The sequence below is a fragment of the Thalia democratica genome, chromosome 4, assembly GCF_965202585.1.
Source record: "Thalia democratica chromosome 4, ktThaDemo2.hap1.1, whole genome shotgun sequence".
NCBI lineage: Eukaryota > Metazoa > Chordata > Thaliacea > Salpida > Salpidae > Thalia > Thalia democratica.
Window position 1 is genome coordinate 23271850 of NC_139168.1, and position 22885 is coordinate 23294734.

Consider the following 22885-nt stretch of genomic DNA (forward strand, 5'->3'; position numbering starts at 1 on the left):
AATTATGACTTAAATATCAAAGATTTTTTTTAATCTTCTATTCTTACTAACTAAGGTCTATTTAAAATTAATGTTTAATTTTTTGTTAATTTGATGTAGTATTCTAAATGCAACCCCTATTAGTTTATCTGTTTTATGTGTATACCAATGTTTTTCATCTGCTTAATATTCCACCATGGCGTAGCTAATTAGTTAAAAACTTATGGCGCTAAAAAGGATAAAAGTGTTTCAAATTCTAAGAACTTATACAAAGGCAGGGACAAAAAATTGCATTAACATTTAAAAAGCAAACATATTGTTAACAAAAAATCATAAAAAACTTGACGAAAATAAATTGCATATTTTAAATTATATAAGCATAAATAAAAATAATATTACTTTAAAAATAATTTAAATTATCACTTATCCCTATTTACTACATTTATTTAAGGAAAGTTTACTTTGAAAATAAACTAGAAGAAAATAGAAAACTACCTATAGATTTTTATTATTTGTGTTATTCTTTAATCTTGAAACTTAACTAGAATTAAATCTTTGCCACAAATTCAATCTTAATATTATAATTTAGCTTGCTTTTAGGTAAATAATTGTTTTAACTATAAGTTTTATATAAAGCATTCGGGCGGGATTTAAATTTTCATAGCTAGAACAAGAACAAGATTGTTTAAATTTTCAACAGTTACGTCACAATTAAAACAAGCTACTTTAATTGCATATCAATTTTTAGCTAACTTTACTAACTAAATTTTTGCTTAAGCAATGTTCACTTGAAAAATTAACTAGAAGAAAAAAGAAAGCTACATACATAAGCTTTTACTATCATTATTGTTATATTAATTATAAAATTCAAACTTTACCTTAAACTTAATTTAATTTTATAATTTAATTCATTTAGATTTTTAAATAAAAATTTTGAGTAAAAGTTTGTTTTTATTTTAATTTAACTGTTTAAATGCTATTTTCCATGACTGTCAGATATCTTTTTTGATTCATTTAAGCTCTGACGAGGTCTTTGACCGAAACTTAGTTTGTAAAATAAATTCTTCAAAGAATAAATTTATTATTTCTCCTCAGTAGTTGAGATCTTTATATTTACTTTCTTAAAACCAAAACATAAAGTATAACTTAAATTACATTAAAAAATAGCTTTTTTTTTAGTTTCAATAATGGTAGCATGCCGAACCTCGAGCCCCTCATTTAAAAAAACACGTAAGAAATGGATCATTTATAATGAGCGACTGCTGGCCCGCCTACAACAAATTCGATAATCTCGTCGACGCCAACTGGGCTTTCATGAATTATTAATAATTTTTTTTTTTGAAAAAAAACCAGTTACCAAGTTTCGAGCGAATTTTCAAATTGTAAATCTGTAGTAAACCAATAATGGTAAAAATGACAAATAATTAAAATTAATTTTAGTTAATTGTTTTTACAAAAAAAAAAAAAAAAAAAATAAAAATCAATAAATTAAGTATTATATTGATGCTAAACAATATTTATTTTAAAAACTATTAAATTATAGTCCATAAAAAAATACGATTAAACCAAAGTATACAGTGGGGTATTGATTTCTAATGGATTTAAAGAGACAAAAGCTTTACAAAGTTAGAAATAATTTGGTGGTAAATTAATATTATTAAGCACATAGTTCCTATAATTAATTAATAACTTAACAATTTTCAAAATATAAGCAGGTAGTAAACACTAGAAAATTTACAAAAGTATTGTTGTTGTTGTTAACACAGTTATATTATGATGACAAAGAATAAAATGGCTTCTTGTGAGAAATATTTGATAATCGAAAAATAGAATTAGGTTTAGACTTCAGATGTTAAAATTACAAATTAAGATAAAAATAAAACATATTTTGTTAAGAAACAATTAAAGAGAGTATAATCTACTAATAATCTAATTCAAAAAGAATAGAATTATACTAATTCGAAAAAAAAAAATAATAATAATAGTTTACAACTGTAAATGGGTATGTTATAAAGTATGCACAACTCACTTAATATTTTAGTAAAATTTAATTTACTACTAAACAGACTTGAAAAAGAGAATAAAAAAAAACAACAATTTAAGACTGGAAATGGAAATACTATTATACTGCACGTACAAATAAAATAATATCTTAATAAATTATAACTATGTGATATATAATCTACAAATATTCATTTAAGTAATGATGGTACTCATTGGGTTATCAGTTCGTTTCTCTTGTTAAAAGTTTTTTTGTCTGCTACGGCTGTATGGAGACTTTCTAGGTTACATAAAGTGCACATGTTAGAATGGTTTGCGTTTGATTTTACTGATTCTACTATTTCCATTCAATTGAGTCATTTACGAATGTTGTCATTCGTAGTCATTTACGGATTTGGAAACCTCAGCTTAATATATGACGTTATGCAACACTTGTTATTCACGGGGCAGTTTGTTTTTGAGTAAATTTACCTAAAAACTAGCTGTTTTAAGTGTTACACTTATTTAAACTTCAACTTATATTTTATTTTGATTTTAGACTTTTTTTTGACGGCAAGATATAATACTTTTAAGAACAAAACGACTAACAATTGTGTACAAAAATTTTAATATAGATACCATATTGCATACCATGTTTATCTGAACGTAGGTAAATTATTAAATTCTATGTCTCTAGTTAACGGGTATAAATAGGTAAAGCAACTTAATTTAGTTTAAAAATAAACAACAAAAAACTATGTACAATTTATTGCTTTCACAAACAAAAGATACAAAATTGAGCGCGACGCTTAAGTATTCTACAAATTAATCTTATACGATATTCAATAACGATAAAGGTTAAAAAGACGATATTTATGAACGTAGAAATCTTATCAAAATTATTTCATATCGTACTACAGCTTATGTCTTCGGCTTCGAAGTCTCACATAAGCTGTTTTATATCGTTCTCTAGTTAACCTCTGCGGCCGCGCAGTCCCAGGCCAACTATTTTGTATCGTACTGCCATTCACGTCTCCGGCCTTGAAGTCTCACGTGAAAAGCTGCAACTACTTCCACGAAGGAAGAGTCGCCCCGTTGAAACAGCCTAGGTCCGCTCCGTAGGGTAGTTAAAGTATAATAACCTGTTTGTCAATGTGCTTCATCGTTTATATAAATTTTTACTCTTTTTTTTGCAGGTGGCTTGACATGTTGACAATTGCAGGTGTTTTGGCATGTTGGAAGCTGCAAGTGTCTCGGCACGGTTTTAATAGCCAGCTTACATACTCACCTGGCTTTGCACACTGCAATTAATAAACACAAAATTGTATTTATTTTGCCTTTGTCAATCAAAAAATATCGAGTAATATTTAAAATATAAATTAGAAAACTGTTGTTATTATTTATTTGACACTTGTCTTTAAAAATAAAATTAATTAAAAATTTTTCTAAATTTATTCTAATGCATGCATCAATATTTGAACGATTGAAGTGAAATAAGTATAATTTCACATAAATGTCCAACAACCACACCATTTCTTAGTTATAACAAATGCTTAATTATAAATAGCATTTGCTAAGAAGATTAGAATATATATTTTAAGTATCAAATAAGTAACATAAAGATAAGGATAACATTTACTTATTATTAAAATTAGTAAAAAAGTATTTTATGTAATTTTAAATCTTTTTTTATTACTATATGTGTTGTTTTATCTTTTTTTTCATTCTTATAAATAAAGTAAACAAATTGTTAAAAGTTGGAAAGTCCCCAGTCTGCTTTTAACTAGCAGCAATATTAAAAAACAGCCATTATAGTAAGTGTATTTGGTACCTCTCGTATCTTTACGATCTCTCGTATCTTTACGCACTTTTTCTGTGGACACAATGTGCGTAAAGATACGAGAGGTTTCTGTAGTTAGATTTCGAACATTAAAATGTCTATTAAGTGCTAATGAATATGGCAAAAAACTTTTTCAAATAAGTCTTATGAGTTTAATAAAATATACATTATATCACTATAAATTATAAAAGCTGTAGTTTAGCATGATTTAGTATTTATATATTAAACAACTGAATATTTTGAACTAATGATATATGTTTTAAACAACAATGTTTTTACATGTTTACTATTTTGTTTAAAAACAGAATATACCAAATACGTTTTATATTAATTCTTAAACAATTTATATTTAAAAGTTTATGTTTTAAAACAGTTTGTAGACATAATTTAACTTTTTTTGAACAACCAACTAAAAAAAAATATGATTGTTTTTATTTTTACTGCTTAATATTAGTTTGTTTATAAGTAAAAGTAAAGATTTTGACGTCTTTGAAACTTTTTAATTTACTATCATACATTTACGAGCATAAAGTTAATTTTATAGACAAATTTATAAATTTTTCAAAAAACATAAAACTTTAATGTCAATTATTTTCCTTATCTTAAAAGCTATCTAAAAATTTTTTTTTATCTTAGAGAACGCACCTTTGTCTTTAATTTAAGAAAAAAAAATCGTTTGGGGTTTGAATTATTTCATGGCGTCCCTCCAAAAATAAAGGGTTTTTTTTTCTTTTTTCATTCATATTGCCTTTATAACCAAAATTTTTTTTTTTCTAATTTTTTTTTTTGATTTCCCTTGTTTTGCATGTTAATTAAACTCTTAAATAGTTATTTTATAAATAATGTTAATATCTTTTACGATTTGGCCCCTAAACAAAATGATGTACATTACACTATCATTTGCCTTGGCCATTTCCTAGATAAAAAGTTGATAAAAGAAAAAAAACGATTAATAAGAATGTAAATTACAACAAATTTAATTTAACTATAATAATTTAATTAAATTTGTTGTAATTCACATTCTTATTAATTGTTTTTTTTCAATTCTTTAATGCTAACTTAGAATTTTTATTTCTAAAGAAAGTTCACGTTTGTCAAATAAGTTGTTTATTTTCGCAAAGTTAAATAATTACTTTTATTGAAAGTAGGTACCACTCAGTAGGAAAATTAAGCATCACTAATTAGATAATATACTACCAAAAATATTTTATTATGCTTATATGCATTTAGAATTCTTTAGCTAAGTGTAAGTGTTTAAAGTACTGAGTTTTTGAAGGCTTTATTTATAACGACTTGGTTTTTAAATAACTTTAGGTCTCTATTTTACAAAAGTATGTTTAAGTAGTAACGTTTAAAATCATTTTTAATGAAGTTTTATATCGTTACAAATAAGTGGCTACAAAATAATACTAAAACAGTGAAATAGGGTTCAGAAATGTACTATAACTTAAATGAAACATTTATGTTCGGCTAATTTAGAATCGATGTATTACTCAATGTCATACCTAAAAACAAACAAAAAAGTTACTTAATGTTTCTGCTGAGTTTTTCTGTAAAAATGTTAAAACATTTGTTAGTTTTAATTTATTTTTATCTAATCAAAAATACTCTATCTTATTTTGGTAAATGTTATTTAAAGTCATAACTTCTTGAAACAAAAATAACATTTTGTTAGTCTCTTTAACAACTCTTGTTTTTACTATTGATTAACCATATAATATTTGGTGCAAAAAATTTCAATCATTAAGTTATGTGTAAATTGAACATTACGAAAAAAAAGGTTATAAAATCAAAAGTAAATACTAACGATTGTTTTTGATAATTTTTCATGACTATCTGATAATTGAAATTAAATTGACTAAAACAATGTTTTTATCATTAAACTAGTTTAAAATTTCTCATTTATTTTAAATTAATTAGAATAATCTTTACAAAGTACATTTTCTACCAAAAACTAAATGATTTGAGACGTTCCCAAATTTTCATTAAAGACCAATTATAAATTGAACATATGTTTAGATATTATTATTATTGTTTATTGAACGATAAAAAAAGCGCTCAAAAAGTTTGGTCTAAGTATCTGGTGTACAAAGGAACCTTTCGGTCATCGAGTCGTACACCGGGTACGATATAAATCAATGTTTGATCATATTCCCCTTAGCCAAATTGTATTTCAAATACTTTGATGTTGTACATTTAGTTCTTTCATTAACTACATTTTCATCAACTACGTTAAATTTTTGTTGGCGTAACTTGAGTTTTTGTAAACAATAAAATTGATGTTTATTTTAGCTTTTATATTGTCAGATGCTTATTTCTATAAATAGGTCAAAAACTAACTTTTAGATCCCACTTGATTTAATAATACTGTACTTATAATGAAATTGTTTTGAAGATAAATATACTTTAGCCTTTGTTTGTTATTTGTTTTAAAGGTAGATAACCATAAACATGTATATCACAGCATTAAAAAAGTAAATAAGCTAAAGTTAATAACAAAAAATTACCTGAAAAATTCCTTTGTGGATCGAAAAAGTTAATTTTTTAAGTGATTGCATAGTTTTGAAAATGTTTATTATAAAACTAAACATAAAGTATATATAAGTAATATTGCAATAAAGTTATAATAAAATAAGCACTACTGTGCAAAAATACATAAAAACCAAATTTCAAGTGTTTACTTAACAGAAAGATATATACGATTTGTTTCTTGAAGATGCTTAATAATAACAACTTAAAATTAAGATATAAACAGAAATGAATTAATAAAACTTATACATACTTGTATTGAACAATATTGTGCTGTTACACTTTTAAGTAGTTTGTTTCGTTTTACACAATTGCTTTATTTAATCACATTAATGAAGTCTGATAGTTTTAGACTAGTCAATAAATAAATTTTTAATTAATATAATAAAAATTAAAAAAAAGTATTTATTATTTCCAAGTAATAGCTTTTAAATCAATATATTTACTTTAGAAGTATATTTTAAACAATGGTATTTGATAACTTTTGAATTTGTTATAAAAACATTTTAACGTAATGGCGTTCTAGTTTAACATGAATCCAAACCAAAAACAATTTATCAAAGCAAAAATATTTTGTAAACAAAAAGTGGTAAATTACTGATATCGAATATTTATATTAAAAAGTAATTAAATGACAAAAAATAAATATTGTAACTACTTGGTACAACATTACCGAATATTAACATAAATAAAATAATTTCATTGTTTAAATTTAAAACTGTTTTAGCTAAGTAGAATAGCTAAACTCAATTTATATAAAGTTTTAAAAAACCTTTTTTTTGCTACAAACAATTTCAATATAAAAGTTTATATATTTTTTTTTTAATATTTATTTGTATCATTTATGTTTTCAGCTTATAAAAATATGTAGGATTTTGTTATGTAAACAAATTTAATAAATTTTCTACTGAAAACTTTTATAGAAAACCAGTTATTTTTAGAATTAATTAAAACTTTTATTGAATCACAATTGTTGTGTATAAGTATGAAAATAAATTAAATAAGTTTTTATAGACGTCAAAATCTTTACTTCTACTTTATAAATAAAACTAATATAAAGCAGTAAAAACATAAACAATATTTTTTTTTTAATTTATTTTTCAAAAAAAATTAAATCATGTCTACATTAATAAGAATGTAAATTACAACAAATTTAATTTAACTATAATAATTTAATTACATTTGTTGTAATTCACATTCTTATTAATTGTTTTTTTCCTTTTATCAATTTTTTATCTGGCAAATGGCCAAGGCAAATGATAGTGTAATATACATCATTTTGTTTTGGGTCCAAATCGTAAAAGATATTAACATTATTTATAAATAACTATTTAAGAGTTTAAATAACATGCAAACTAAGGGAAATCAAAAAAAAAAATTAAAAAAAAAATATTTTTGGTTATAAAGCAATTTTAATAGAAAAAACAAAAAAAAAACCTTTATTTTTTGAGGGACCCCATGAAATAATTCAAACCCCAAACCAAATTTTTTTTTTCTTAAATTAAAGACAAAGGTTTATAAGATAAAAAAATTTTTAGATAGCTTTTAAGATAAGGAAAATAATTAACATTAAAGTTTTATGTTTTTTGAAAAATTTATAAATTTGCCTAAAAAATTAACTTTATGCTCGTAATAAATACTATAAAGGCTATTTTTTGATATTGTTTCTAGTTAAATTCAGACTGAGGACTTTTTCCGCTTTTAACAATTTGTTTACTTTATCTATAAATATGAAAACAAAAGATCAAACAACACATATATTAATAAAAAAAGATTAAAATTTATATAAGATATTTTTTTTAATAATAAATAGATTTTGTCCTTATCTTTATTTATATGTTGCTTGTTTGATACTTAACATTCATATTCTAATCTTCTTAGCAAATACAATTTATAATTAAGCATTTGTTATACATAAGAAATGGTGTGGTATCTATATCAAAATCTTTTCTATAGCTTTTTACAAAAATCCGCATTTAGTGCTGTAATGGATATCTTTTTTTGAACAAAAATATATAAATATAAGGAAATGTTTAAGAAAAAGTAAAATAGTTTATTTTACTACAACTTTGATCTTATTTTATAAAGTTTAAACTAATCTACACGATGTTTTTCACAGATTTCAAATATTCAAACTTTTTTTTTAATTATAGCAGGTCAAAGTTTGAAAAAAAACTAGGTTTCTTATTTAAAGCACAAGCTAAAACTGTAAAAAAAAGATTATTTCACTAAAAATGTATCTACTCCTATGTTTTTTGAGTAAACTACTTTAAACTTTTGGGAAATGTTCCTTGCAATATTTAGAAAATTCTGTCTGAAGGAATTAAAAAAAAATCAAAAACTGTAGTTAAACAAAAAAAAAAAAACAATTTTTTTTTGTTTTTTGTCATAAATTTTTTAAATAGTTTTAGAAATTTTTATTTTGACAAATTTTCTAAATATTACAAGGAAAATTTCCTGGATGTTCAAGGTAGTTATCTCAAAAAGTGTATGAAGAGATAGATTTTTATTAATTTCTGGTTATTCAATGTTTTAGTTAGCGCTACCCATATGAAACCTATTGTAGTCTCTGGCTTTGACCATTTATGTCTAAATAAATATTTTCAGTTTAAAAAATCTGTAAAAAGCAATTTTTAGCTCAGTTAAAACTGAATAAAATAAGACTAATTTTTTAAAAAGATGACTAACCCTTCCCTATGCCCTTACAATATTCCTAATAATTTTCAAGGTATAGTCAGCCTCTGTAAAAAATCCGAAAAAAATGCATTGAGGAAATCTTTCATGAAGTTCTTAAAAGTTATTTAAAGTTCTACATTTAAGCTAAGAACTTTAAATTTTTAATATGTATTTTATGCATTGTTTGTAAAATATCTTTAAAAATAAGTCTTTTACTGCATTCTAAAAAAACTGACAATTTTTAAATATCTGTAGAAGAAAAAATAACTTAAATATACTAATTTTTTACAGTTTTATGTTCTCTATCCATCATGAACCTTTTTAGCACTCTAAATTTTAGATTTCTTTGTCTCAAAGCTATTGAAAAAAGTAAGTTGCAATTACAAGCTTTGATAAAAATAATGTTTTGTGAAAAAAAAAATCTTCTACCAACGCATTGCTTAAAAAATACTCCTTGAGGTTAATATTTTATTATTAATGAAAAATTTGTAACAAAAACAAACATATGTATAAACACACATATTTAAAAGTAACATTTATATTAAAAAATCTTCAGTTCAGTTATTTTATAATAGCTTTATTTAAAATAAGCCTTATGACTAAAGCTGGTTTTTTTTTAATGTTAGCAAACCTTTCTATATAGAGCCAAATTTTGAAAATTTGTTGTTTAAATAACTTAATCTCTAAAATTATTCTGTAAACCACATTTTGTGTCTTATTTCTCAGATAAATAAGCTACCAGTTAATTTTACTGTTTTTAAACTTGAAATTTATGTTATAAAAGCAACCATAATTTGAGAAGGTTTAATGGAGAAAGCCTAACTAACGTTTGTAATTTGTTTCATAAGTGTTTTTATGTAATTAAGAAGATTTTTAAAGTTGTTATTTTAAAATTATAAGTATTGTAAGTTAAGTGGTTATTATAGATATTATATAGATATTAGATATTATAAGTGATTGAAATGAAGCTTTATTTTTTTTATTACCTGAAATTTTTTGCAGGTATGTTTCTTATACAATAAAAATTCTAAAATAAAATTAAACAAGTATATTTTTAAGTAAGTTTTTGAAATAAAAATAATTTTAAATGTAGTTTCAAACTAATTTAAAGTAAAATTAAACTAGACAATTAAAAATTAATTCTAAACCAATGATACTAGCATATAAGAGTTTCAGCCTTGCTATCAAACTAATAAACAAAGACCTCAACCCACAAAGAGGTTACTCAGATCCAGTCAAAAGAGATGCTACTTTGAAACAACTAAATCTTATGTGAACATGATGTGAGGCAAACTGTCAAAAGAATTAGAAAATGTGGAAGATGCCAGCATAACACCTTATGTTGTTGATGAAGATGAGAGGCTGGTACTCCAGCTTGCAATTACCATCCCAAGCAACGCGTTGTAAGTAACCATTTGTTTTAATTAGGTGCAGCTTTTATGACACTGATATTCGAAAACAAGACGAAAATTCTCCTTTCAAAAAGTTAAAGCATCAAACGGTGATAAAACAAGCAGGACTTAATTTGTTCCAAAAGCACTCAGCTCTTTTAGTTATTTTTTGTTTTAATATATCATTTATTCTAAATAAGTCAGCAGTTTTTACTATTTTTAGACCATCTTCTCTAAATAAAAATATACTTTGGTCTTTTAGTTATTTTTAAAAAAGTTTTATTTAGTTCAAAACTTTTTTTTTAACTTATTTAATAGTATGATTCCAACTTTTCCACTACATACAATTTTTATTGTTTTTATAACTCTTCGTTTTAAAAGATATAAATGTATTATATTTAATTATAATGGATTTTCAAATATTTTAAAATAATTTTCGAGTGAAAAACAAGAAATACAACTATTTTTGTAAAAAGTTTCAAATATAAGCATAGGTAAAACAAATTATTTGTAGTACTATTATTAATACATTTAATAATTTACACAACTTTTCCTTTGTTCTTTAAACAAAGAACTTTGAATTTTTATTAATCTTTCTTTGCAATTAAATGAGTAATAAAATTTGAGGTATTTATCTCAAAAAACATAAGAGAAATAAAAATTTAGTAATATTTATTTATTCAAAGATTTTAAGTTTCTGCTCATATAATGAACATGTTGTACTCTTTGACTTAAGCCACTTTTTTTAAAACTAGTTTGAGTAACAAAAAACTATAAAACTCAACTTACAGCTTCGTTTAAACTCTAAAAATTAAGATTAAAATGTAAAAAATGATTTCACCCTTGTGGCTTTAATTATAAAGACTGGTTATATAAAGTTGAATGATTTAGTTGATTTACAAGTTTGTAAGTTTAAGTAGATGACTTTGACCAGAGTGTATGTAGATCACAGTAAATTACATTTTTATGTTCTGCTTATTCTTTCTCTTCACACAAATTTCTAAAAATACTTTAAATGAAAGTTTATAAAATGACTTGACCAAGCTTACCAAAGAGCAGCAGAATGTCAAATTGCATTTGATAACTGTTTAAATTCAATGTAAAGGTTTGTTTTAAAGTTCTTGTTCATCCAAGCATTTAAGAGAAAGCTCGCAAGGTCACATATTTTACTGATGAAATTTTTATAGAGTTTAAACATAGAGAAAACAAAGAGCAGTCACAAGTTTACTGATGCAATGCATTTCCATATAAACTCTCATCAGTTTGAGCAGGTTGTCATTTCTGTAACACCTTGCTGCTGCTAACATGTAGACATTTGTATTATTTGTTGTTTTTTGTAAAGTTCTTTGTTTAACAATGTTGTTTCTTATAGGCAGCCTTTTTTTAATTCTGCATAGTCAAGAGTAATAATATTTTTAACATTCTTAATAATGTTTCTGTGAGAATTAAAAGTGTAGAAGTTTAGAATAAATTTTAAGTAATTTTTAAACTTGATGTTCTTAATATATTTGTTAGTTTTTTTCAATTGTTCTTAAATACAATATTATTATACAATGTCATGTCTAGTGGTATGTAGAGTAGCCCCTAACTATTATTTAGGTAAATGTTAGAATTTTTTTATTATGGTTTAGTTGTGGTTGTACACTACACTATAACCATGTCTACAATTCAATGTTGCTTATAAAAATATAGGTTTTAGTCTGGTGTTCAATTCAACTTTTAAAAAATTGAAAAGATCAATTTAATTGTAGTTATAAAAGTTTTTATACTGACTATAGAAGTTTTGTTTTAAACTTTTATAATGTATAACTCACTAGTTTTTCTAATTGCATGTTGTTTTATTGCTTTGATTTTGCTACCTGTTGTGTGAATCGTATGGTTCAATACTTTGCTTTTTATGGATCTCAAAAAAGCTTTAATTGTATATCAGGGGCGTGTCTAGATAATTTTCAAAGTGGTTCACAATTTTTCTTTTCTTATTTGCCGCCTAAATACGGATTTTTTAGGTATGTATTGCCAGTTAAGTACGCATTGTGGGTACTATGCAATTTTAGCAAACTACTTACAAATTTTTCATTCAAATTCTAACCTCTTTACATTTAAATATCTATTTATAATAAAAATATTTTTTCAAGTAATTTAATCTATAAAAGATAAATTGTATAAATGTTATGGCCAACAGATATACAAAAATAAAGCAACTTAAATAAAATTTGAATTTTCAGCAATAGATATGTGTAGACATATACAATTGAATTAAAATATCTTTAATTATAATTAAATGTTTGCCTGATGGTGTAGGGATTCTAATAATATTTTGAAATCTCTCTGAGTTGAAAGTTTCAAAAAATCAAGAATCAACTTTGTGGCCAACAGATATACAAAAAAAAAAGTTGAATAAAAATATTTAAATACCATTAAATTGCTAGGTGGTGTAGTGGTCTAAATAGGATTTTGAAAACTCTCTGAATTGAGCTTTTCAAGGTTTAAAAGCTTCACACAACATTATTAGGTTATGCATTATTTTAGGTGAGCCCCAATATTAAGATGAAATTTTAACACATTTGGTATTTTATTTAACCAAAATTTTAAGCTAAAAATACTGATACTTAGTTTTAAACAACCTATATAATATTAAAAACTAAACTTAAAAATTATAAACTAATAGACTTAATTTATTTTATTTTACAATACCATAATCAACATAATCTATTGTGTTAATATACTAACTTTATATTGTAAAATAGAAGCGATTAAATATTAAATTTTTGCTAACTTATGATAAATAAGTTTAAGTTTGTTTATCTATTTATAAAAGAAAAATCTTTAGCTTAAAATTATATTTAAATAAGACATCAAATATATTATAATTTCAGCTTGATATTAGTGCTCACCTAAAGTTAAGCATAACCTATTATTATATACAATCAAGTAAGTAAACATAACTTTAGTGGTTATATTGGACATTTTTTAAGTAAAATTGTACTTACTAGTTGAAAAATAATACTTAATCAAAATTGTTTACTAAGTAACAATTTATAATGTGAACTAAAAGTATCTTAGTAAAAAGTTTCCTAGAAAAAAATGCTACTTCAAAACTTTTACCTAATATGACGTCACAATAAAAATTTTCCTTAAAATCTATTTCAGCTGGGCAAAAACGAGCATTTTTTGTTAAGGAAACTTTTTTATCTTTCAGTGTTATAAATTCAATATTAAAAGTTTACTAAATATTCAAAACAAAGTTAATAAACAACGTTTTTAGTAATACTCTAAGAATCTATTTTTCTTTTCTTTTTTTCAGGGGGTTCACTGGAAACCAGTCAAAACACGCCCCTGTTGTATATGCAATAATTTTTAATGTGTTATATAACTAGAATTGACACTAGTTGTTTAAGGTAATTTTTTTAATATTGTACAGCTTATAAGACTACTACATAATTTAGTTCTTTAGATTTAACAAAAAAGACAAAATTAAATGTTATCGATGGACCTATTTTAGGTAGAGATAAAATTATTGAAACAAGAGATTATGTATATAAGAACAAAAACATTTTTTTAAAGGTGAAATTATTCTGAGGAGGATTCAAAAAAGCATGGCTTTACTTTAGCACGGATTAAAATTTTAACACAGAATTTATTTTGCATTTTTTTACTATGCTTTTATAACAATATACACTGTTATAGTTTAAAATCTTAAAATACTACGCAACGTGTAAACTAAAAGTTAAAAAGCATTAAACGAGTTACAAGCTTAACTTCAGTTAAATATAAACCAAAAGTAAATTAAAAACTTTATTATTTTGTTTAACTAATTAATTTTAAATGTAAATATTTTGACACTTTGCTTAAATTAATTTTAATAAGGCTAAACTTTAAGTGTAAGTGTGAGACATATAAGAATTAAAAACTTACTTATTTAAATTTAAAGCTGATAATATGAACTTTATTTTTAATTTTTTTAAGAGAATAGTTTTAAAAAAGCTAGGACTAATTTTCACATTTATTTATTTTTGAAGTTAATATTATTTAAGTGGTTAAACATTTAATAAAAAACAGTTTATAAAATTTAAAATTATTACTTGCTAAAATGTCACTTTGTACTAAAATGTCACTTTGTACTAAAGTGTCACTATGTGCTTAAGTGTCACTCCGTGTTCAAGTGACACTGTGCTTTTCTTGCACCTACCCCTGAGGAGTGCTAACAATTAAAAAGTGTATATATCAACCAAAATCTTACTCCGAGAAACAAACCAACTTTTTACAAGGCTAATTCCTTTACGAAGGAAAGTAATTAGCAATTTATATGGATTAGGAATAAAATAGTTTATAATATAGGGAAGGTAGGACCAAATGCAGTTGTTTTTATAAACATTTTACACTTAAATAATCTAGCCTTTTAAATTAGTTGTATGTTGTTTGTTAAGAAACATTTAGTAGTGCAATGACTGTTGATAAATACCTATATATTGTTTGGTGTGTAAAAATGATCATATATAATATGTGGCCAATGGCCACATTTTAAATGTGGTAAAGTTTCTAATACTCAATTAGTCGTATCAAGTAAATCTAATAAACCTTTTTTTATCAAAAATTAAAAATTTTGTTGTAGCTCTACGTTTGAATTAGTTAGGCAAGCGGTCGTCAAAGCAGGCACAAAATTAATTTAGTGTGCAGTATACTTTTAAGTTTTAAGAAATCAGTTTTGGGGTGCATTAAAAATAGTCATAAAACTTGTAACTTTTTTTAGATGTTTTTAATTAAAAGCAAAAAAAAAAAGTCTTAATGTTTTCAAAGCTATTTATGAAGCTCTAACTAAACTAACTTGTACATTTTGGTTTACAAATGTTTTTGTTTGCAATATAGGGAGCACAAATTTTAATTAACTTGATCACCATTGTACTAAAATACTTGACCGTGAAGCAGTTAAACTACAAAAAGTAACTGTTAAATAAACAATCATTCAAGCAATCTTTCTAGCAACACTACTAGCATAAGTATAATAGTAGTTATTTGACAATTAAAATAAAACTCACAGCAGTTTTTTTTTAATACGACCGTCATAAATATAGTCACCTCTAGCAGTTCTTTGCACATTGTTTCCACTGAAAAAGAATGTAGTTAAACGATAAGTAGCAAATTCACCTAATATAATTGCTATTTTGTTATTTGGCAATTGATTAAATGCAGTTTGGGGACATTTCCTTTTATTTGTTTACAAAAACGACTTTCATTAGAGTTATACATATATAAAAAAGTTTTTCAAATAAAGTTTTTTTTTTTTTTGTATTTTTCTAGTTTGTTACTTACAATGTGTTGTGTACACATTTTTTGTTTAATTTTATTGCCAAATTTAGCTAAAATGCTCTTTTGATTCATACATAATTCATGAGCGCTGTATAGTATTTTTGTGTTGTTTACTTTCATTAATGTTAGTCAGACTGTCATGTTTCTTTCAGAATTTTTATTTAAAACTTTTGTTAACTGAGGCAAATAAAAATGTTATCCATTGGTAACTAACACTAAATTTTACTAAGTCTAAAAATATAATTGTCGTTTTATACATAAGTTTTGTACAATAGTTAAGAAGTTTCAAAAGTATTTGTAATTCTGAGACTTCTAAAATAAGTAACTAAATAAAAGTGCATAGATTTGCGAGAGGTAACTGTAAGCGAATTTTAAACCTACCGCTTTTATTACTTATATTTTCGCGTTTTGTTTATTGCAATTAATTGGTAAATGTTAATTATTGATTATTAATTAACTAAATGTTAATTGAAATCAATTAACGAGAATCACATAACAAAATACCTAAGCAATTAAAACCTTTAGATTTAGACAGGGTTGCCACTCGGTCAGGAAAAATCAGGAAATCAGGAAAGGTCAGGAAAAAATTTAAAAAATGACAAAAGTCAGGAAAAGTCAGGAAATTTGATAAAATAAAAAAAAAGTCAGATTTTGTCCGTTTAAATTTACAAAATTTCTTGTTTTCCAAAGCCCTCAAATAGTAAAAAATAATTAAAAGTCCTTTAAAGTCAGAAAAAAATCCAAAATTTTCCTAGAAATTTACAAAAATATTAAATTTTATTTCCAATTCCTTCATCTGGTATAAATTAGTAAAATATCCTTTACAAAACTGCAAAAATTTTCTATTAACATATTGAACAAGTACCCTACTTGAACAAGCAGATTTTGTAAGCTTTTTAGTATTGATAATCTGTAGCAAGGACACTTCCATAGTGAAACTGTGATATATACACAAAAGTTTATCTATCATATTTTTAGAATCAAAGTGTTTTTTGTTGAAGTAAATAGTTGTGTTCTTTATAACTAAGAAGTTAGTTTAGTACTTTAGGTAACAAGTTAATGTCTATACTTTACCTCTTTATAATTTTTCAAAGTTGTTTGAATTTATAAAATGATTTATAAGAGAGGTATATGCCAAGAATAAATTTACTTATTATTTGTATTTTTTGTAGAGTAACTTAAGTTTTTAAAGTAAATAAGAGTATATTTATTTGTTACAAATTTTATACTAAATGATAAGAGGAAATATTTTATAAATGAAAGTAAAAATAAATGAGTGCCAAAATAAATGAAGCTCTCAAGTTGTGGCTTGATTTAGCGAAAAGATTCTCTTCAACAAGTGTAGGGGAAGCAGATGAGAGCGGTTTAAGTAAAATGAGGCAAATGATTTTAACTGCCAAGAAAATGAAGTGGAATTCAGTTCAGGTGAAGGAAACCATATCTTCATTAGATGAAGAGGTTGAAGTGCTAATAAAAAAAGACGGAGGAAATAAATTTTAGTACATACATTTAAAAAAACAGTATTTGAAAAGTTCTTAATGTTTTAACTGTAAAAATTCGTTATTGTTTTAAGGTTTGAGTTGTGAAAGCTCCTTATTGATTTAAGGTTTTAATTGTAAAAGTTCCATATATGTCGTTTTGTTTATTTAGATACATTTATGCTAGGAAATTCTAAAAAAATGTGTTCTTTATTGTTTTAGAGTTTCAACTGTAAAAATTTGTTATTGTTTTAAGATTTTAGTTGTAAAGTTTGTTATTAATTCAAGGTTTAAGTTGTAAAAGTTCCTTATATGTCGTTTGTTTATCTAGATACATTTATGCTAGGAAATGCTAAAAAATGTGTCTTTTTTCAGACAAGCTGTGTTTATAATGTAATAATACAAGTATTTTGCTGATAGAGCTGTTTATTGCAAGTACATCAATAATACACAGATAGTTTAAGTGATGTACTAGAAGTTTGATTATAGAATTCAGCATAAAACTGTTGTTTTTAACCTGTATTAAAATTAGATTGAAAGCTTTATATAGTTTTAAGTATTAGATTATGTATTTAAGAATAAGTTTTATTTAAGAGTATGATTAAGAAAAGTCAGGAAAAATTTGGTAAAAAGTCAGGAAATTTTTCTCAGCCTGATCAGTGGCAACCATGTTTAGAAAAATTTAATTATGGCAACTCTGCTTTATAATCGTGTAATCCAATGTGTTTAAATATAAAATTACTATTCAAGTAAGTTTTACTAATTTTTCAATGGACATTTACTTTCAAAAAAGTGCTATCTAAATATTATATCGTTTACATGATCCACTAAACACAAGCTTTTAATAAACTTTAAAAATGCAAACTTTGTTACTACAAACGTTTAAAATATTCTTGTTCAGCCTTGTATTCTACTAATTGAGAAGATCGAACAGTATCTTAATTTGGCATTGTAATTATTGTTTTTCTTATTTTGTATTTAGTTAATTAATATTTTTGTAGTCATAAAAAAAATCTCATCAAAAAGATGTTTCGTAATGTAGTATTCATTATTGCAACTTTAATCAAATGAAAATACCAAATAAACTAATTTTTTACAGTTTACTTTTTTGAAAATGACCTTAAATACATTAAAAAAACTATCACTTTCTGACAAAAGTCTGATAAAGAGTGAAAATGTTGAAGATAAGTTTATAGTTTTGTGCAAGAACTCTACCACAACCAGTTTTAAAGTAAATTCCTTGCAACAAGATATCTCAAAATCAGGTAAAATTTATGTTCAAGGCTTGATATGATTAATCTTTCTATATCTGAATCAATTTTTCCAAACTATAATCTTCCATAAAACTTTTAATAACTCTAACAAAACACTACGAGTAAAACTTATTAGCATACATTTTTGCTTCGAAAGTTTTTATTTTTCATTACTTTAAATGTTGTTTTTTAAGTTAAAACGAATTATTTCAAAAAGTTTTTTTAAACATACAATTCAGTACAGCTTTTTTTTGCTTAAGTTTCTTTAAGAATTTCTTGTTTGAACTAAATTGAAGTTTTACAATTTTTTTTAATTTTGATTTAGAAATTCTTTACAAAAATAAAAAAAACTTTTCTAAACAGGTTTTAAGACACTGAATAAACATTTTTTATAACTTATTTTAAAATACAGTAATCTGCCAACTAGGTAAGCACTTGCTAGGTACGAACTGCCGGTATAGTACGCAATTTAGCTGAAAAAGGCACTATTATGTTTAAAACAGAATTTTTACTTGATTTGAAATTAAAAAACAATTTTAAACTAGTAATGCAAAAGAATTATATCTAAAAAATCCTATTTTATTGATATAAATTGAATTATTTCAAACTAATGAAACCGGAAAATAAGAACTAACTTACAAACTGATACGAAATTAAATATTTAAAACAAACATTTTACAGTTTATTTAAAGAAAATCACGAGCAATGCAATTTAAGTTAAGACAACCCATTATTATAATATAGGAATTTAATACTTAAAAAGTTTCTTAAAATTTAAATAAATGAAAATAGTGAACAGTAAAGTTAACTTCTACATACCCAATGATTGTATCATAATTTAAAAAGCGTATAAAAAAGCAATACAATGAAAAAAAAATCATAAATAAATTTGTTATTAGTGCAACTTTTTGTTAGGGTTTTTTGTTGCTTTTTTTGTTGCTTTTTGAAAAAGTTTTTTAACCCTAAACTAGCGCTTTAGAAAAACACAATTAAATAAAAGTATCAGTTATGTTTTAAAAACTATTTATTTATTTCAAATTAGTAATTACACAATTAGTGAACTATGTAAATTTTAAAGGTATAAAAAACACAAGAGAAATAAAATATTTTTGGTTGAATATATACTACAAAATAAATAAGTACTTATACGTAAACTAATAAATTAAATAAAAAGCAAATATTTTCAGTAACCTTTCAATAGTTATGTTCTGTTCTTATGATGAAATTTTTCTTTGAGAATTTTACTTTTAATTGAAAACTTTAGTAGCTTTTAACATGTTTGTATTTGGTTTATTGTAGCTGATTAAAAACCAATATATCCTAGGTACGCACTGCTGGTTATTTACGAAAATTTGTGTACAAAGTGCGTACATAGTAGGAAGGTTACTGTACTAAGTCAAAATAATAATATACAAGTAGAAAGAAAAGTAAAATTTTCTTTACGGACTTTTAAACGCTGTACCATATAAATTATGTTCAATTTATTAATAGCTTTATAAATTTAGTTAAAAAACTTATAAAGTTAAATGAAAGTAAAATTTTGCCATAATTAGTCATTTGTTCACTAATAAGTACGAAATATTATGTAAACCCCAAAAATAACTAAAAATTGTTAAAACACTCATGAGAGAAAAGCGTTTCTAGTTATTAATAATTAATTTAAAGTTTGAACTACAAAGTGTACACAAACTAAAAGTATAACTAATTCTGAAAGTATGTTCTTTTATTGCTTTATATCAAGATGTTAGTACAAAAAAATAAAATGTTTTCAGGTGACTTGACAATGCCAGAAAAAAAGTTCATCAAAACAATAAAAACAAGCGGACTCCCGATTCTAGAAAACTCAAAGTTGGAAATCTCTGAAAGCATGATAAATATATTAAGTACCAAAAATGTCTTACTTTTTTTAACCCTAAGTAATACTTTCAGTCTACCAAATCTCTTCGAGGCGTCTTTAAACTACTCGTGTCGTTGTTTCACTATAATCACTAGAACAAAAAACTTTTCGGAACTGAGCTTTGCAGTTTTGGCGAGAATATTGGCAAGTTGCCAACTTCACGTCACCTCAGAACTTGAAGTTTTCGACGCGGCCGACTTTTGGGTAGGTTGCAAGAGCAGGGAACGACTCAAGTTCGCAAAAGATCTTTTGCTGAAAGTCCGGCTGCCCCTGTTGTCGCGCCATGCTCTACATTCCGTTTTGAAAAGAACCACTCACATTGATTGCGCGGGAGCAATAAACGACGTCTTGAACGAAACAGGAAGCCTTCATCGGACAAATAGGTATTGCGGCCAAAACTGTTTCGACGTGCTCGTTTGCGGGGGCATCGATCGCCGCGTATACACCGGCTCCGTGGATCACGTCGACGGAAGAAGCTTGAAAAGTTTCAAGCGCCTCGCTTTGCCGGTGAAGCGCCAGCAAATGAAAGCGGCCGTCGTGAAAGACGAAGTTTACTTTTTCGGCGGTTTCGAAAAATGCGTTTCGAGCAACGCCGCAGTTTTTAAGTACTCTCTCGCCACCGGACGCGTCACGAACGCGTGCGAAATGTACGACGACCGCTCGGACTACTGCGTGTGCGCTATGGCGGACAAAATTTACGTGGTCGGAGGATCAAAGAGCTACTGCGCAGAGTTCGACACCGGAGGTCGCACTTGGAAAGAGGTGGCGGGAACGATCGAGCCGAGGGAATGCCCGTCGTGCGCCGCGTTCGACGGCAGACTGGTCGTTTCGGGAGGGAGGAGCGTGGAGCTTTACAGCGATTACTTGTCGACTGTGGAAGCGTACGATGGGAACGAGTGGTCGCCCCTTCCCAGCCTGAACTACGCGAGAAGCTGGCACCACTCTGCCGCGGTCGGCGACAAGCTGTTTGTCTCGCCCGGCATGGGTCACGCGTCCTTCGAAATGTTCGACAAAGTTTCGAACGCGTTCGCCGTGCTCAAGCATCACGTGACGTACGCTTGCGCCGGTCTCTGCCCAATCGGAAGCAAGCTGGTCGTGGTTTCGAGCCCTTCGAACACGGTCAAGTGCTACGACGTGGAAAGCGGGGAGTGGACGGAGGAGGCGTTCGAGGTCACAGGGAGCCTGTATGGTTGCTGCTGCGTTACAGTTCCCCAACTGTTACCGAGCGTTTGAAACAAAATGTATTTTTCAAATGCTAATTATGACGCTTTAAGATTCTTTTTTTGTTTCTAATGACTATCAACTGCATTTGTTTTAGGTTTCGGTTTGCAACTCGACTTTACAACTTACGTTGCGAACTTTTTTTCTAATACTTGTTTGTTTTCGTGAATAAATTGTTTATCTAACTGTTGGATTTTTTTTGAATTGTTATTTAAGATTAAAGAGCTTTTTATGAACTTTGATTACATCTAAAAAATATAGCTAAGATGAGTCTAAATGATACAAATGTTAAAAGTTACTTTATAATACAAACATTACAGTAAAAATTAAAATATGAAAGCTACACAATCACTTTAATGTCTATTTTAAAAATAAAACTTTCTATGATACCAATAATTTTCAGATTTATTATTGTTTTTTAAGTTTTTTTATTCAGTTCCTGGTGCTAAAGTCCCTGCTAACTGTTTATTTACGGTTTATTTTTTACTTATTGTACATGCGCCAGCTTTGTACCCTTTTTTAGGTCCGTTTGTAATGTGGAGGTGTTTCCCCTAGTATTTGCTGGGTCAGCAAAAACTATCAAATCATTATTTATTTTATCTCAAAACCGCTTTACCCAAACATATAAAAAAATTATCAAAAAATATTTTTTCAATAACTGAAAACAAAAAAAAATCAGGTACAACAGCATTTTTATTTTGCTAACTAATCAAATATTAGGGAAAAACTTAATGTTTTAACAAGAATCCTCTTTTATCACTATAATTTATCATTCTAACTCAATGCCCACAGTTAACACTTTCTGAAGATAGAACCCTACAAAAAAAGGTCAACTTTTAGAAGTTAGGATTGATCTCTTATATGTGCGGAAATTTAACAACTAGTAGAACTAATAAGTTGTGAAGCAAATTACTTCATTCGTTTAAATGTTTTGTATATGTGCCGACCACCGAATCATGTTGCAATGTTAGACTTAGAGAGTTTTCAAACCTGTAATTAGGATATTAGGTCAAAGAGACTTAACACGATTTTAATTTTAGTATAACACTTATTACAACTTTTTTTAAGTTTATTAAGAACAAAATTATTGTAATAAAGCAGTATTACTTCTGTCTTTGACCTGAACAAATGCACGCTTTTTATTTGATAAGTTATTTCATTTTATAAAAATATATTTTCAAGTTAAATACGGCTCAAAATATATACAATTATTAGTATAAATTTATAAAATAAACAACTTTTTTGGCTATATAACAATTATAAAACATATACTCCATAAAAAAGCAAATAAATAAATACAAAAATATTTCAAAAACTGAGATTTTATAACTAAC

At 25.8% G+C, this 22885-nt stretch overlaps 1 protein-coding gene across 1 annotated transcript; it reads left to right on the forward strand.

Moving 5' to 3' along the window:
• Positions 1-16974: 16974 nt before the first annotated feature.
• Positions 16975-21563, forward strand: LOC145833146 (kelch-like protein 25). Its single transcript, XM_082940346.1, has 3 exons — positions 16975-17065; positions 20206-20281; positions 20363-21563. The coding sequence occupies exons 1-3, from the start codon at positions 16975-16977 to the stop codon at positions 21561-21563; spliced, it is 1368 nt and encodes a 455-aa protein (XP_082796472.1).
• The last annotated feature ends 1322 nt before the right edge of the window (positions 21564-22885 follow it).

Coding starts and splice junctions, on each gene's coding strand:
- LOC145833146 (XM_082940346.1), top strand. CDS start 16,975: ATGAGTGCCAAAATAAATGAAGCTCTCAAGTTGTGGCTTGATTTAGCG. Junction 17,066..20,205: donor AGGGGAAGCAGATGAGAGCG/GTTTAAGTAAAA, acceptor AAATGTTTTCAG/GTGACTTGACAATGCCAGAA. Junction 20,282..20,362: donor CCGATTCTAGAAAACTCAAA/GTTGGAAATCTC, acceptor TAATACTTTCAG/TCTACCAAATCTCTTCGAGG.